The sequence below is a fragment of the Aspergillus campestris genome (genome assembly GCF_002847485.1).
Source record: "Aspergillus campestris IBT 28561 chromosome Unknown P168scaffold_7, whole genome shotgun sequence".
NCBI lineage: Eukaryota > Fungi > Ascomycota > Eurotiomycetes > Eurotiales > Aspergillaceae > Aspergillus > Aspergillus campestris.
This window is the reverse complement of record NW_020194342.1, coordinates 1,505,835-1,520,830: the sequence shown is the minus strand read 5'-3', so window position 1 is coordinate 1,520,830 and position 14,996 is coordinate 1,505,835. Positions and strand designations below refer to the sequence as shown.

Sequence of the window (14,996 nt, the reverse complement as noted above, 5' to 3'; positions counted from 1 at the left end):
TAGGCTCTGGCAGAGTTTTCCTTCCATGCCGGGACTCCGGCAAGTCCTCGGCTATTACTGCAGGGTATCTATTAATCTATGTACTACTCCGTGTCTAAAGATAGATGTATAATAAACAGTGCTAAAGCTCGATGGCAATTTTTTGTCTTGGATTGTTTCTTTTCTTTTTCTATTCTTCTGGCTTTGCGCTCGTGTTTGTCGCGGAATATATTGACTATAGAGTGACTACTGCAGGCCGACGGATCCTGCGTCCTTACATGGCTGTTGTGGTTATCAGTGGGTCGATGTGTACTACCCAGTGCTCACCAGGAGATAGATAGTAAGACAACAACCTCTATTTGGCTTGAAGAAAGAAAATAAAATAAGCTCAATCAACTCAATTCGAATAAACAAGAATACCGATCTGTTACATATTATACTATCATATCACTTCCTGTCATGTGGAGAAAGAAGAGTTCTTACTTTTCAGTCCAGCAGTTAAAATCGGATTCAAACAAGCTAATAAGACCGCTACGGGTCTCTCAATTACATGATTCCATACAAAAATAAACCGATATCTTGGGCTGTTCGCGAGTCGCGGCATTAATTAGCGCCAGAATAGGCACGTCCATCATAACACATCCCGCCGCGGCAAGGGTATCAAAAAGCCGTATCATCCATGAAGTCGACCGGGAGTTTCGCGGCGGGATAACTTCAGATAAAAAAGGGAGGGGGAGAAAAGCAGAATTGCAAACATTTCACGACACCGATACGCTCTTAGACACCCAGGTTGACGGTGGTCGTCGGGGGGGCATTCCCCGTCCTGCCCTCCCGGTGAGTTCGGAGAGCACCCAGTCCAGCAAAGACGGCAGTGACCATAAACAGCACCCTATATCATTAACATGAGAACATCCCAATACAGAAGGCGAGAGAACATACCATTCGAAAGCCCCAAACACCGTAGCCGCCTGCAGCGAATTACACAGTCCCCCGTGACACAATCGGGGCGGGGGCAAGATAGTAGCTGTGGCCACGAAACCTGCGAACCAGAAGATCGCAGTGACTGCCTCTACTGCAGGTACGACAAACTGAAGGGCCGCGTGGGGGAAGAACGCCGGTGCGAAGGCGAGATAGGGCGTAGCGAGGAATGCCGTCCAGATGCCATTGAAGAGCATGAAGTTGACGGTATCGCTACTCACAGGTATATTGATGGCTGCATCACGATCAGTTCTAGGCTAGATGGAAGAAAGAAAGACAACCGACCATATGCTGCCAAACCTAGCACTATTATGCCGAAGACGACTTGCACGACCCGTACGGGATAGATCCAGGGAAAATTGAGCTGCATGATGCAATGAATGAGTCTTTCGGTGTTGGATTAGTATAGTTTGTAACCTCCAGTGCCAAAGTTGAGGATTTCCCAATACAAAAGGGTTTTCTTCAATTAAAATTATAGCTGCCTTGTGGGACACCTGCCAGCAGAGACAGCAGACGGGAACCTCCCTGGTTATAACGGTCCTTTTTTTAAGGCAGTCATTTTGGCAAGAGCCCTGGAGGGGCGGACGTCATCTGAGGCGCACTCGTATTGGGCGCGTTTGATTCGTAAAGGCTGCATTAGCGGGGATATTCCTTGGTTGGCCGAGTTTTTCATTGATTAATTTGCTAGTTTGCTAGGTACCTAACATGCTTCGAGGCAGGGATAGGGCTTGGACGGGAAAATAGCCGTCCGATGACGACAGTGGTCGAATGCCAGAGGACCAATATAGTCTAGGTAGCAGCATATCTCGTGTTTGGCCTCCACACGTCGTGGCGTTGGCATGATGATCACCACTCCATAACTACCTAGTTGAGTTATTGCATGCAATGAGTCAGATGATCGTGTTTATTTGTGGTCAGGTCCTTGGTGGCTTTGTTTCTGCGATGAGGTTGATAATAGATTTTCTCGTCAGGAATTGATTAAACACCGAATCCCAACTAATTGTAGCTGATGCCGATCCACTGGGGTAGCTCTATAGAGCATTCTATACCTCGACGCGTATATCATATCTCTCCAGTACCTTTCTAGGTCGTGGCGTCTGGATTTCCCTTTAGCGGGGATCCATGTCAGGGAGATCTTTGACAGCTGACCACTCAACCAGACTTCGAGTCAATTGGTATTATAGGACCCCACACAAAGACACGACAATCAATTGAGGAACAGAGGAAGAAGAACCGGAAAAGGAAATATGGGGAAGAAGCCCAAAGATTGGTGGTCCCGCAGTCGCCGACTTCGCACCCCTCATGTTCTCCTCAAATCACGCCATCGCTGTGTATACCTTACTGTTATATAGTCCACTCCTCATACTAACTTCCCCTCCACACTTTGTCCCTCTTCTCTTCTGTTCCCTTACTCCAAATCAATCATCATGTCTGCTCAACAGCCTCGTTTCGAGACTCTCCAGCTCCACGCAGGGTACGGTTTGAGCCCCACAAGGCAGTGTCACCGTTGACTGACAGCTCTCCAGCCAGGAACCTGACCCCACAACCAACGCTCGCGCGGTGCCCATCTATGCCACCACCGTAAGACTTTCCCGTCTGCTATGTAAGAGGCTGAGTTGCTCATCAACATCAGTCATACTCCTTCAATGACTCCGCTCACGGCGCGAGGCTGTTTGGCCTCCAAGAATTCGGAAACATCTACAGTCGCATCATGAATGTAGGTTCAATTCAATCCGCCCACCCGGATTGACGACTAATACTCTCCAGCCCACGGTCGATGTCTTCGAAAAGCGCATTGCGGCCCTCGAAGGCGGCGTGGCTGCGGTTGCCGCCTCTTCCGGTCAGGCCGCGCAGTTCATGGCCGTCGCCGCCCTGGCCCACGCGGGGGACAACATTGTCTCCACCAGCAACCTCTACGGTGGCACCTACAACCAATTCAAGGTCATGCTCCCTCGCTTGGGGATCAACACCAAATTCGTACAGGGTGATAATCCTGAGGATATCGGTGCGGCCATTGATGACCGCACCAAGGCGGTTTACGTCGAGACCATCGGGAACCCTCGGTACAATGTTCCGGATTTTGAAGCGATCGCCAAGGTTGCGCACGAAAAGGGTGTTCCTCTAGTTGTATGTCTACCCCATCTTTCCCCTCCTTTTTTTTTTTTGATTTATGATCAAATACCGTGAAGAAGACTGTCGTGATCTAACAGAATACAGGTTGACAACACGTTCGGAGCCGGCGGTTACTTCTGTCGTCCAATCGAACATGGCGCTGACATTGTCGTCCACAGCGCCACCAAGTGGATCGGCGGGCACGGTACCACCATTGGCGGCATTGTCGTGGACAGCGGGAAATTCGACTGGGGCAAGCACGCCGCGCGATTCCCCCAGATGGTCGAGCCCTCGGAAGGCTACCACGGCCTGAAGTTCTGGGAGACGTTCGGTCCCCTGGCGTTTGCGCTTCGCGTGCGGGTGGAGATCCTCCGTGACCTCGGATCGGCACTGAACCCGTTCGCTGCCCAGCAGCTCCTGCTCGGCATCGAGACGCTCAGTCTGCGTGGTGAGCGCCACGCGACCAACGCCGTCGCCCTGGCCAACTGGCTCCGCAAGAACGAGAATGTCAGCTGGGTGTCCTACCCCGGTCTGGAAGACCACCCCAGCCACGAGACTGCCAAGCGCTACCTGCCCCGCGGTTTCGGAGGCGTCCTCTCCTTCGGCGTCAAGGGCGGTGCCACTGCCGGTAGCCAAGTCGTGGACGGGTTCAAGTTGATCTCGAACCTTGCCAAGTACGCCCCCTTCTTCCTCATTCTAAGAGCTCATCTAATAATGTGACAACAGCGTCGGCGACTCCAAGACCCTGGCTATCCACCCCTGGTCCACGACGCACCAGCAGCTCAGCAACCAGGAGCGTCTCAATTCCGGCGTGACGGAAGACGCGATCCGCATCTCGGTCGGCACAGAGCACATCGACGACATCATCGCCGACTTCGAGCAGTCCTTCAAGGCATCGAGCGCTGTGAACGCCGGCCAGTAAATTCTAAACCAAAACCTGATCAACAAATGTATATGGCTGTCTCACTCTTCCCCTTGTCTTGTCTGCATGAATACATTCGAGCAGGGCATGCCAAGTGATGTTGAACATGACCTTGGATAGATGGGTATTGCCACTAGTGATCTAGTATATAATAACGATTTTTCATGACAGAACAAGTAATATATGGTAAACGGTGTGATGTTAAAGATAGGCGGTTTTTCATAACTATTTGACAAGTTTTCGGTAAATTTCCTCAGGCGTGGAAATACACCGGCCGGAGGGATCTGACCGACCAAGGCATACGTAGATACATACTTAGTCCAGCGGAGACATGACTACAAACAAGACATCACGAACAGAATAGTCAAGACATTCAACAAGTATTCAAGTATAAAGAAGATAATAAGTAATAGATAAATAATGGATAAAACTAAGCAGTTAAAAGTGTAATACACGCAGCAGAGAAGAAGAACTTCCCTCAATGGTAGTAAAAAATAAATAAAAATGAGATAAAACAACAAAACGAAGACCAGACCGCCCAAAAACCATCCAGTACTGAGATTCTCACACAGGAAAAATAAGATAATAAAAATAGAAAGAGGGGTGTAGTGTGTGGATGACCTTCGTAGGTGAAAGAGGCTCCATATGACATGACTCCACTCCACTACCCCCGTGGTACATGATCACCGCCATTTTGGCGCACATATGCAGTTGTTGGTCGGTTTTGGTCGGTGTACCTTTTTTTGTCTCAATGAAAGCAATGACCTGGTGAACGCCGGATTCCTATTCAACAAACAACGAGGAAGGGAACAAAAGGGGGAAGAAAGAAAAGAAATGTACAGGCGGTTGAATAAGAGAAAGGGAAAAGACGAAAGTACAGTCATATCAGGTGACAGTTAGACATTATATTCATCGGGTCAGACCTTAGTTTCCTCCCTGGCCCGGGGGAGGCGGCTGTGTGGAGCCACCGGCGCCAGCCCCTCCCATCATGAAACCCGGAGGAAACATCGGCATGCCGGGGAATGAGAAACCGAAGCCAGGGACGGCAGGGGGCACTCCGATGTTACCCACATTGGAGGTTTCCCGATCGACGGAGCCGCTAGGTCCGCCAGGACCAACTGGCTTCCCGCCTTGAGGGTCAGGGTGTTCTGGCCGGCGACCACCCCGAGGATCTTGCTGGGTGCGCGATGACACGGGGCCCCGCTTGCCACCGGTATCGGTCGCGATACGTCTGCTGATGGCTATTCTCCTAGTCAGTATTGATGGCTATGCGGGGGGGATTGTGCAGGACGAACCTTTGGAAGAAACGCCAGCGCCGATCTCAATGTCGGGCTCTTCCACGACCATGCCGGATTCAATGGGCCGTCCTCCGGTGCCGCCATACTCGGCATTGACCATCCATTTGCGATCGGCCTCGGTGAGCCTCTCGATAGGGATCACACTGACGCCGGTCTGATAGTCGCTGCAGTCACGAGGGCCAAAGCCTACGCCCCAGCGGGTCTGGAAATAACGTTAGCATCGTGTCGGTTGTATCATGATCCCACTTCACTTACTCGCAATTGCATGTCGCCAGACTTGTATGATTCCATTCCGTCACGAGCATTGATGGCATCGGTTCGGCCGATCATCTTGATAAACGCATGGCGCTTATCGATATTGACGATACAGGTTTGGACGATACCAAACTTGGAGAAAAGAGAGCGCAGATGAGCCTCGGATGATCTGGAATTGTCAGTACATTGGGATCCCCTTAAGGGTCGCGGAAGACTTACGTAACACCACCGACGAACAAAGTGCGACTCAGAACTAGAACAGCTGTTAATGACCGGCCTTAGGGAGGAGATGGGGGAGGTTCGGACTCACCTTTAATGCATCCTTGTCCAATAGAGTAGTCCCATTCAATAAGCTTGGGTCCCGGTGGAGGCAGGGCTGGATCCTTGCGAGGGGATGGCGAGCGGCGTCTGCGTCCGGGAGGGCTGCGCTGGCGGTAGTCGTTGCCACGTCGGCCGCGGGGATCTCCGCCGCGGCGACCGGGGGAGTCGCCGTGGTACTCGCCATAGACGGGGCTATCGCGGCGTCGGGGAGGGGAGACCTCGCGACGTCTATCCCAACCGCCGGGAGAGCGCGAACGGCGACGGTACTGGTTGGGAGGCGAGCGCATGTAGTCACGTTCTCGCTCACGCTCGCGATCGAAATCGTGCGTCTGCGAGTCGGCACGGCCACCCCAAGCATTGTTGACGTTCTGGCCCGGGAAATTGAAGCCGGGGACCTGGGGGGCAGTCATGTTGCCCACGCCGGAGGCATTAGACAAGCTGAGGATCTGCAGGGCGGTAGCCCACTGGTCTTGCGGAATGCCCTGTGCAGCCAAGAGCTGCAGGAGCTGAAGCTGCTGCTGCAGGGCGTCGGGCCCCGGCATGCCAGGGGTTTGCTGAGCCGGGACTGCAGCAGTTGCTTGGGGAAGGAGCGCCGCCAGAGGGTTCGCCGCCATGGGGTTCGGGGGGGTGTGGCTCTGCGTGGGGGCCATACTTAACGCCGCGAAAGGCGTGGCCATGGAGCCAGCCGTGTAGGGATTTACGCCGGCCTGTCCACTCAGTGTCGCGGGGTCTGGCTGTGGCACTGACGGGGTCGAATAGGCACCAAGAGGGTTAGCAGGCGCGGACACTGCCGGGGCTGCCGGAGCCGCCGTATTCTGTTTGGCCATGTCTGCCAAAGCTTTGAGAATACTCGACGTGTCCGGCGCCGATTGCGCTGGGGTTCCTGAGGTGGCACCATTGGCTTGGGGTTGGGAGCCTAGCATGTTAGGTGCTGGAGACCCCTCGGGAGTAGTGCTTTCAATATCTAAGAAAGGGTTAGGGTCTCTCCACGACCGGTTGTCTAGAAATGGAACGGATTTCGCTTACTGTGTGCAGGTGCATTCAATTTCTGCTTGAATGAGGCGAGCATCGGCGCAGGGAAAGTGTATCCCCGCTCCCAAATGTCCACCAACTTCTTGATTTTTTCCTATATCAGAGCAAAAAAATATTAGGGTCACATTATTCGTCACAATAAGCTAGAAGAGAGCGTGAATCTATGCAGGGTATAGGGGATACGTAGTAGTGGGGGGTAGTGCAGGAGATACGCAGGTCGAACGACCCTAGGAGAGGTTGGGGCGCTGCCTTTATATCGGCCTATGCATGCCCGCACTCTGAAGTATTTCATCCTTTCTTTTTTGGTTTGGTGTGGTTTCTTGTTGTTTCTTGCTAAAGCCATGTGTCCAGCGTACCTTTTGATCTTCAGGAGCATTGTTTATGATATCCGTCATTAAGACAGGTAATAATTCGGTCACTCTGTTCACGCCAGCGGCAAAGGTTCCATCGGGAGCTGCGCTACCAGCTTGTTGGCCTGATTTGCGCGCTGCTTCTACCCACTGTCGAGTTACAGAGTCTACGACATAGAGTACGCCCAATTTGTGTGTCCCTGGAGCCTTTTTGAAGTGCGTATAGATCTTCTGGATGAGAACGGACTCGTTCTAGAGGAGAGACTGTTAACAAGCTGGATGTCACGAAGAGCGCAAAGAGGTATTTACCTGGACGTTGGCAGTACAGAGAGAGGTGATGCTGTTGATCTTAGAACCCGACACGCCCGGAGGCTTGAGGGCAAGCATCGACTGCAGATAGTTATCCAACTCTGCTACAGCGGAAGACATGGTTGGTTATGATATCTGGGTTCCTGGAGAAAACAAAGATAGAGAGATGAAAGAACTATCTGTTCTGAGTGCGAAGGCAAGCGAGACCTCGTCGTGTTCTACTGGTGATCCAGTACTGTTTTATGTCTTAAACCAGGAGAAGGCGACCGATTTTGGCCTCTTGTTGATAACAGGTTCTTAAGCGGACTTTCTTGCCGGGTCACTACTGATCCCACGACTGTGCTTTGGGAGGACCAGGGCCTTCCGCCTACAGCTGGAACACAGCCAAGCGATCGTGTCCAGGGCTTTTGCGACTCGCGAACGAGCACGTGTACAGGGTACGACCTAAAGCGTGGAAAAATCACACGATCAAGAACACAGCAGACGACGAGTTACAGGGAGATTAGATAGACGATGAGTAGAAAAGAGTTGAGAAGAGAGTGATGGGAATGGAGGAGGAGGAGGAAGGAGGGAAGGAGAGGAAAGAGAACAATGATCAGCCTGAGAGTGAGGAGAAAATTGCAATTTCCACACTAGCGGCGAAGGGGCTGCACGTGACCTCATACGGTGGCCTGAGGCTCATCTGTTGGGACTAAATATAGTTCTGACTGTTCACTGTTGACACTGTCCTCTTCCAATATGGAACATCCCATATGCTGAGATTCCTGAAAGTCAGTCTGCCCAAGTGGTTTGAATGTGAAACATCTAGATCGGATATTGAAACTTGATACCGCCTGAGATGGTTCCAGTCATACTTGCTTGTCAAGTCAGTCCATACATAGTTATTGTACTGCCTTTTTTCTTTGTGAATATTTCAGTGCTACTCGGTATCTCCAGTGAGAGCAAAAACTGATTGAGTCTAATATATCAAGTGTGCAGTGATAAAATTCTGTCTATAATATGCTCTTCTATTGATTGTAATTACTACCGAGGTGTCAGACTCCTGTTGCATAAATGTTATGTATGGATTATACAGTACATGCCCTAACGAAGAAAGTTAGGTCACATGATGTCACGTGGAGATATATCATGACGTCCAACACCGTCAATCGTCCCGGTGAGTCCATACGGTAATGGCGCTCAGTGAGTGAGAGTTCCGTGGCCGTATGGAGAAGAATGATTGATTATATTACTGTGGGTCTCTCCTTAGTCAATAGTCACAAGAGTAAGAAAATTTACACTGACAATGTTCATTTTCCAAAAGATTACGTATAAAAGGTATCCGCTTCCAATTTCCAGTCCACGTAATGTTCTGGACAGATATACACCTTGGAATCAATCAAAAGAGATACAATAAGCAATACCCTTCGATGGAAGAGGCGAAAAGAGAATTCAAACAAAATGAGGCAAAAAAGTCCCAACCCCATTGATTCAGTCTAAGCCCGAATGGCGACTTGCCGACGTCACTAGCCTTGAGCTGAACGGGCGGTAGTGTGAATATCGGTCCCGTCCACGGGCACCCAAAAGTTCAAGGGACCATGGAAAGAGAGAGTTTAGTCGGATACTCAGTTATCTGATGACGCCAGGGCCTCCCTAGGTATGGCATAGTGGCACACAGATTAGATTGATAGACTATATGATGGAATTGGAAGTATCAGCTTAACACAAAGAATCATTGAGATCTATAGAGATCTAAATAAAGGATTAGTGATGGGAGACTCGGAGAACTATAGTGATCTCGGTGGACGGAATATGGCGGGTAGACGTGCGAACACAAGTAGAAATTATCACAGGGAGAAGAAAATGACGGGTTGGAATTCGGGAGACCGGCCTGGAATGGAGGGTGACCGTATCTTACACCTTTCCGCCATTGTCTTGCCCACATCTGAATCATTACCGTACGGCCCATGTACCGGCTGTACGGCCAGATGGAAAAAATTGGGCCATCTCCCCGGGAGCTTCATCAACTCTCTCTCTCCCGCTTCTCCTTCTCTCTTCTCCCTTTCTTTCTTTTTGATTGAGCATTCCTTCCCTTGGTCATTCTTCCTCTCCTCTCTCCCATTCTCTCAACCTTTTCGTTTTCCCTAAATCTACTAGGGTCTTTTCGATATGGCGTCCACATTGAGACTCGGAACGTCTGCTCTGCGTTCTTCTACCTTTGCCAGCAAGCCCGTTGTTCAGTCTGCTGCCTTCAATGGCCTGCGCTGCTACTCGAGCAAGGCTAAGGTAACCAATTCCCTTTCTCGGCGAGCTCGATCGCAGTGATACTGACGTCAATGCCTCTCTAGTCTCTGAAGGAGACCTTCGCCGACAACCTTCCCGCCGAGATCGAGAAGGTCAAGAAGCTCAGAAAGTATGCCTGTCCGCCCACTCGCGTCCGATACCTTGGTGCGAATGATTGCTAACGGAGCTTGAAAACAACAGGGAGCATGGCAACAAGGTCATCGGTGAGGTCACTCTTGACCAGGTCTACGGTGGTGCCCGTGGCATCAAGTCCCTCGTGTGGGAGGTGAGTGTCCATCACAGGTCGTGAGGTCGAAAAAAAAAAAAAAAAAAAAAAAAGCTAACATCGTCATTAGGGCTCCGTCCTCGACTCCGAGGAGGGTATCCGCTTCCGTGGTCTTACCGTAAGTTGTCGTCTCTCACCCAATTGCGGTCACAATACTCATTGTTTCATCAGATCCCCGAGTGCCAGAAGCTCCTCCCCAAGGCCCCCGGTGGCCAGGAGCCCCTGCCCGAAGGCCTCTTCTGGCTGCTCCTGACCGGCGAGGTCCCCTCCGAGCAGCAGGTCCGCGACCTGTCCGCCGAGTGGGCTGCCCGCTCCGACCTCCCCAAGTTCGTTGAGGAGCTCATCGACCGCTGCCCTAGCACTCTCCACCCCATGGCCCAGTTCTCTCTCGCCGTGACCGCCCTCGAGCACGAGTCTTCCTTCGCCAAGGCCTATGCTAAGGGTATCAACAAGAAGGACTACTGGAACTACACCTTCGAGGACTCCATGGACCTCATTGCCAAGCTGCCCAACATTGCCTCCCGCATCTACCGCAACATCTTCAAGGATGGCAAGGTCGCCCCCATCCAGAAGGACAAGGATTACTCCTTCAACTTGGCCAACCAGCTCGGCTTCGGCGGCAACAGCGACTTCGTTGAGCTGATGCGTCTGTACCTGACCATCCACACCGACCACGAGGGTGGCAACGTCAGCGCCCACACCACCCACCTGGTCGGCAGCGCCCTGAGCTCCCCCATGCTCTCCCTGTCTGCCGGTCTCAACGGCCTGGCTGGTCCCCTGCACGGCCTGTAGGTTGCCCCGACCCCGAATGTTCTTCCCCCTTAGAACAACCATCTAATCTTTCTACAGGGCCAACCAGGAGGTGCTGAACTGGCTCACCAAGATGAAGGCCGCCATTGGCAACGACCTGAGCGACCAGGCCATCAAGGACTACCTGTGGTCCACCCTGAAGGGCGGCCAGGTCGTTCCCGGCTACGGCCACGCCGTCCTCCGCAAGACTGACCCCCGCTACGTGTCTCAGCGCGAGTTTGCCCTCCGCAAGCTGCCCGATGACCCCATGTTCAAGCTGGTCAGCCAGGTCTACAAGATCGCCCCCGGTGTCCTGACCGAGCACGGCAAGACCAAGAACCCCTTCCCCAACGTTGATGCTGTAAGTTGCCATTTTGACGAACCACCTTGACCCTTTGCTAATTCTCTCCTAGCACTCTGGTGTGCTCCTGCAGTACTACGGCCTGACCGAGGCCAACTACTACACCGTCCTGTTCGGTGTGTCGCGTGCTCTGGGTGTCCTGCCCCAGCTGATCATCGACCGTGGTCTGGGTGCCCCCATCGAGCGCCCCAAGAGCTTCAGCACCGAGGCTTACGCCAAGCTGGTCGGCGCCAAGTTCTAAATTTGTCGAATGATTTGAAAAGCGCCAGGAAATTTTTTTTTCTTTTAACGATATAGCACATTTTTGTATTATTCTTTAGACTGGGACCGGTGGAGTGTTGGGGTGGGGTTGGTTCGATTATTGTATGATAGGACTTGGTTCGAGCGGGCCTTGTAGGAACAACACTTCCAGAATCCACGTCAATTCTCCATACCCCAGTCGGCCTGCCCTGTGCGCTGCACCGACGTCACCGATCATAAGTCGTAGGATAGTCGAGGCTCAGGTCCCTGCAGAAGCTGGATACTATAGTGCCGGTTCAGGCGTATGGTGTACTTCCGGACGGAGAGTCTATTGAACCGACTCTCCGTCCATCCCAGAACTGTAGATGATAGAGCTCGGGGTCTCCGACACATGCAAGGGTTTCCGACATAACAAGGGCAGATTGAATATTGTGAAATAGAATCGGGGTCCGAGATCTGCATACTCTACGGGCCTACGGGGTCCCAACGGGGCAAGATCCGGACCAAGCTTAGCTTTGGATTTCTTGTGACGGTATTGCCGTTGATTGTCGAGTAGAGGAACCGTCTCATTCCTCTTGAATCTTAATATGTACCCACTGTAAACCTGTCTCGACAGTAAACACCATGACCATTGTAGACAATCCTGTGGGGACCGTCGTCATAATCACAAGCAATTGCAATTGCAGGATGGCAGCACTATGGTCGGTAAGATCGCTTAGAAACAAATCGATTACAGGATTGAGCTTGAGCTTGCGCCCAAGGCAGACGCTAGCCACCTAGATAGATAGAAACAGTGGGTAGGAACAGTCCCCTGTATAGAGCTGAAAGTGAAGTATGAAAGCTACAGCGCAGCCTCGGTCCCGAGGTTGACCGCATCTGCCTGAGGATTAATTAGATCGGAGGAGAGAGCACAACTCCGTGGATAAATCCCATGCATGTGTTGGCACTAGTACCGAAAGAGGAGGCGGTGACCCCTGAGACTGTTCCTGGGTCTGGCGTTGGACTCAGGCTCTCAACTGTTGCTCGATCGGGTTTCCGGCGCGCATTGTTGAGAGGGTCCGATTTGCTCCGGCTCAACTATGCTCGGAGGATGGCCGACCGCTGTCGGTTTCTTATTGATATGATCATGATTCTTGAGAATGATCGTGATTCTTGAACACCATTAAGGTGAATGATGGGGGTAAAGACATTGATGCTTATTCTAATCATCTGGGGTCATGGAGTAGAATTAATAACCGTAAATCTGAAGTAAGAATCTCAAGAGTGAGCGCATAGTGAACCTCAGGCAAGACACCAAATAGGCTAGCCTGATCGGTGCATCATCTAGACTCGTCACTCTCTCTCGCCCCAGGCAGCCAAGCCCCAAGCTGGATGGATACTCCAAACTGTTTGTTTTCCCCTTCCCCATATTTCCTCCTCCTCTTCTCCCCTATTTGATCCGCGACCTTTCCTTCCATCCGCCGATTTACTTGTCTCCATTCCTCCATTCTAATTCTACTACCCACTTCTTCCCCTCCCTCCCCCTCAAATTCCATCAACTAAGAACCGGTACCCGATTCGTCTCTGACTTTCTCCGCGCTGACGTTATCCCGTCGCCGTTCTCTCCGTACTTTGTTCTCTGTCGTGATTCTTTAACCGACGAAAACTTTCCCCCTCCCCTCCCCTCTTACTCCGACATCCCTTGGTCAGGGCCCCTTTCAGTACTCCCCAAGGTCAAAGATGTCTACTACTACCCCTGCGACGGCCTCTGATGGCCCCAAGCTCGAGAAGAAGCCTGTCAAGTTCAGCAACTTGTTGCGTATGTCCTCTCTTTCCCCAGCATGTTAGACAGATCAGATGGAAAAGAAGACACCTGTTTTCTTTTCTACCTACTTCATACAAAGTAGAGAAGGGGAAAAGAAAGACACAACCTTGCCATGGACGATTCTAACATGATTATACTATAGTGGGCGCAGGTCTCAACATGTTCGAGTAAGTATCCTGTCTGCCGTGCGAATGTGTTGCCAATACTAACGTGGATATAGGGTCACCTCCTTGGGACAGGTATGAACGACTCGTACAAACTCAATCCGACGTAATACTAACCCTCTCAGCCGCTGGAAGTGATCAAGACAACCATGGCCGCCAACCGAGGTGACAGCTTCGCCGGCGCTATGGGTCGGATATGGGGTCGAGGCGGGATCCTCGGCTGTAAGTTCCACCCTTCCGTGTACCGTCTTCTGGTACGACGTCTGACCCCATCTCTCTGCAGACTACCAAGGTCTCATTCCGTGGGCCTGGATTGAGGCCTCCACCAAGGGCGCTGTCCTCCTCTTCGTCGCGTCCGAGGCGGAGTACTATGCCAAGGTGGCGGGCGCTCCGGACTTCCTCGCCGGTATCTCCGGAGGTATGGCCGGTGGTGTCGCGCAAGCCTATGCGACCATGGGTTTCTGCACCTGCATGAAGACGGTGGAGATCACCAAGCACAAGATGGCCTCCCAGGGGGTGAAGCCTCCCAGCACCTTTGCGACCTTCATGGACATCTACCGCCGGGAGGGAGTCCGGGGTATCAACCGCGGCGTGAACGCGGTCGCCATCCGCCAGACTACGAACTGGGGCTCCCGCTTTGGTCTCTCCCGTCTGGCCGAGTCCGCCATCCGTAACGTCACGGGCAAGGACGAGAAGGACAAGCTCAGCGCGGCCGAGAAGGTCCTCGCCTCGGGACTTGGTGGTGGTCTTTCGGCCTGGAACCAGCCCATCGAGGTGATCCGCGTGGAGATGCAGAGCAAGACCGAAGACCCGAACCGGCCCAAGAACCTGACCGTCGGCAAGGCCTTCAAGTATATCTACGACAGCAACGGCGTCAAGGGTCTCTATCGCGGTGTCACCCCCCGCATAGGCCTGGGTATCTGGCAGACCGTCTGCATGGTGGCTCTTGGTGACATGTAAGTGCCTTTTCCCCATGTGATTTACCGAGGAAGGAGCAGTTCAGGCTAACCGGTGGGTCTCCGTTACACCGAATAGGGCCAAGGAGGCAGTCGAAAAACTGACTGGCGATCAAGTCACCGCTAAGCACTAGAGAAGGTTTGAGACACCCTTCTGCTATGCAGACGGAAGAAATGCCGGGATGCGATATACAGTATACCCGGTGACTCTTCGAATATTGTTGTTGATATTGTATCATTTTGGGACGGGACTTTCGGGCTCCGATGTCGAGATCTCGGAGTTACCAAGAGAGGTACATATATTTAGCCAGGATTCAGAACTGTAGGGAATCGGATTAGCCAAGCATGCATCACTAGAAGTCAATCTACGGGAGTTACTATGTATGAGACAGGCCGAGGTAGAAATCATCCGGGGACTCAAACTGGGCCCTGAGTCTTGCACTCTACCCACTACCCACTTGTACCTACGGTAGAAAAGTCCGATGTCGCGATTCGGGCAGATTTAGCCCGGATGTAACATCATTCAGCGTAGCCAATACCCGACTATCAAGAGATCTTCATCCGCTTTCGGCTTTTTA

General features: G+C 52.1%; 5 protein-coding genes across 5 annotated transcripts; 3 read left to right on the top strand and 2 right to left on the bottom strand.

Annotated features, from left to right (window-relative positions):
• Positions 1–756: 756 nt before the first annotated feature.
• Positions 757–1,327, bottom strand: P168DRAFT_319421 (MARVEL domain-containing protein; the record flags this gene model as incomplete). Its single annotated transcript, XM_024840275.1, has 3 exons — positions 757–868; positions 919–1,192; positions 1,243–1,327. 3 exons carry the CDS (start codon positions 1,325–1,327, stop codon positions 757–759), a joined length of 471 nt encoding a protein of 156 aa, XP_024692560.1.
• Positions 1,328–2,384: 1,057 nt separating this feature from the next.
• P168DRAFT_297803 (O-acetylhomoserine aminocarboxypropyltransferase/cysteine synthase family protein) lies at positions 2,385–3,991 on the top strand (the record flags this gene model as incomplete). The annotated part of the gene is made up of 6 exons (XM_024838207.1): positions 2,385–2,431; positions 2,484–2,538; positions 2,591–2,674; positions 2,725–3,084; positions 3,175–3,743; positions 3,796–3,991. 6 exons carry the CDS (start codon positions 2,385–2,387, stop codon positions 3,989–3,991), a joined length of 1,311 nt encoding a protein of 436 aa, XP_024692559.1.
• Positions 3,992–4,903: 912 nt separating this feature from the next.
• On the bottom strand, positions 4,904–7,850 carry P168DRAFT_172315 (Nrd1 complex RNA-binding subunit). The gene is made up of 8 exons (XM_024832900.1): positions 7,557–7,850; positions 7,254–7,499; positions 6,892–6,991; positions 5,855–6,829; positions 5,764–5,797; positions 5,545–5,713; positions 5,287–5,491; positions 4,904–5,232 (listed from the first exon to the last, which is right to left on the bottom strand). The coding sequence occupies exons 1-8, from the start codon at positions 7,674–7,676 to the stop codon at positions 4,916–4,918; spliced, it is 2,166 nt and encodes a 721-aa protein (XP_024692558.1). The 5' UTR covers positions 7,677–7,850; the 3' UTR covers positions 4,904–4,915.
• A 1,854-nt stretch (positions 7,851–9,704) lies between these two features.
• Positions 9,705–11,495, top strand: cit1 (citrate (Si)-synthase CIT1; the record flags this gene model as incomplete). The annotated part of the gene is made up of 7 exons (XM_024838206.1): positions 9,705–9,821; positions 9,884–9,948; positions 10,020–10,104; positions 10,175–10,222; positions 10,276–10,892; positions 10,954–11,254; positions 11,307–11,495. 7 exons carry the CDS (start codon positions 9,705–9,707, stop codon positions 11,493–11,495), a joined length of 1,422 nt encoding a protein of 473 aa, XP_024692557.1.
• Positions 11,496–12,878: 1,383 nt separating this feature from the next.
• On the top strand, positions 12,879–14,838 carry P168DRAFT_291045 (putative mitochondrial DNA replication protein (Yhm2)). The gene is made up of 6 exons (XM_024837341.1): positions 12,879–13,292; positions 13,441–13,465; positions 13,519–13,537; positions 13,588–13,684; positions 13,746–14,418; positions 14,498–14,838. The coding sequence occupies exons 1-6, from the start codon at positions 13,214–13,216 to the stop codon at positions 14,550–14,552; spliced, it is 948 nt and encodes a 315-aa protein (XP_024692556.1). The 5' UTR covers positions 12,879–13,213; the 3' UTR covers positions 14,553–14,838.
• Positions 14,839–14,996: the final 158 nt, after the last annotated feature.

What these genes read in the sequence shown, in the direction of transcription:
- P168DRAFT_291045 (XM_024837341.1), top strand. Translation starts at nt 13,214, where the DNA reads ATGTCTACTACTACCCCTGCGACGGCCTCTGATGGCCCCAAGCTCGAG. An exon ending in CAAGTTCAGCAACTTGTTGC is followed by an intron (nt 13,293 to 13,440) that starts GTATGTCCTCTC and finishes ATTATACTATAG; the next exon opens with TGGGCGCAGGTCTCAACATG. An exon ending in ATGGTGGCTCTTGGTGACAT is followed by an intron (nt 14,419 to 14,497) that starts GTAAGTGCCTTT and finishes TACACCGAATAG; the next exon opens with GGCCAAGGAGGCAGTCGAAA.
- P168DRAFT_172315 (XM_024832900.1), bottom strand. Translation starts at nt 7,676, where the DNA reads ATGTCTTCCGCTGTAGCAGAGTTGGATAACTATCTGCAGTCGATGCTT. An exon ending in TCTGTACTGCCAACGTCCAG is followed by an intron (nt 7,500 to 7,556) that starts GTAAATACCTCT and finishes TCTCTCCTCTAG; the next exon opens with AACGAGTCCGTTCTCATCCA. An exon ending in ATGCTCCTGAAGATCAAAAG is followed by an intron (nt 6,992 to 7,253) that starts GTACGCTGGACA and finishes GCTCTGATATAG; the next exon opens with GAAAAAATCAAGAAGTTGGT.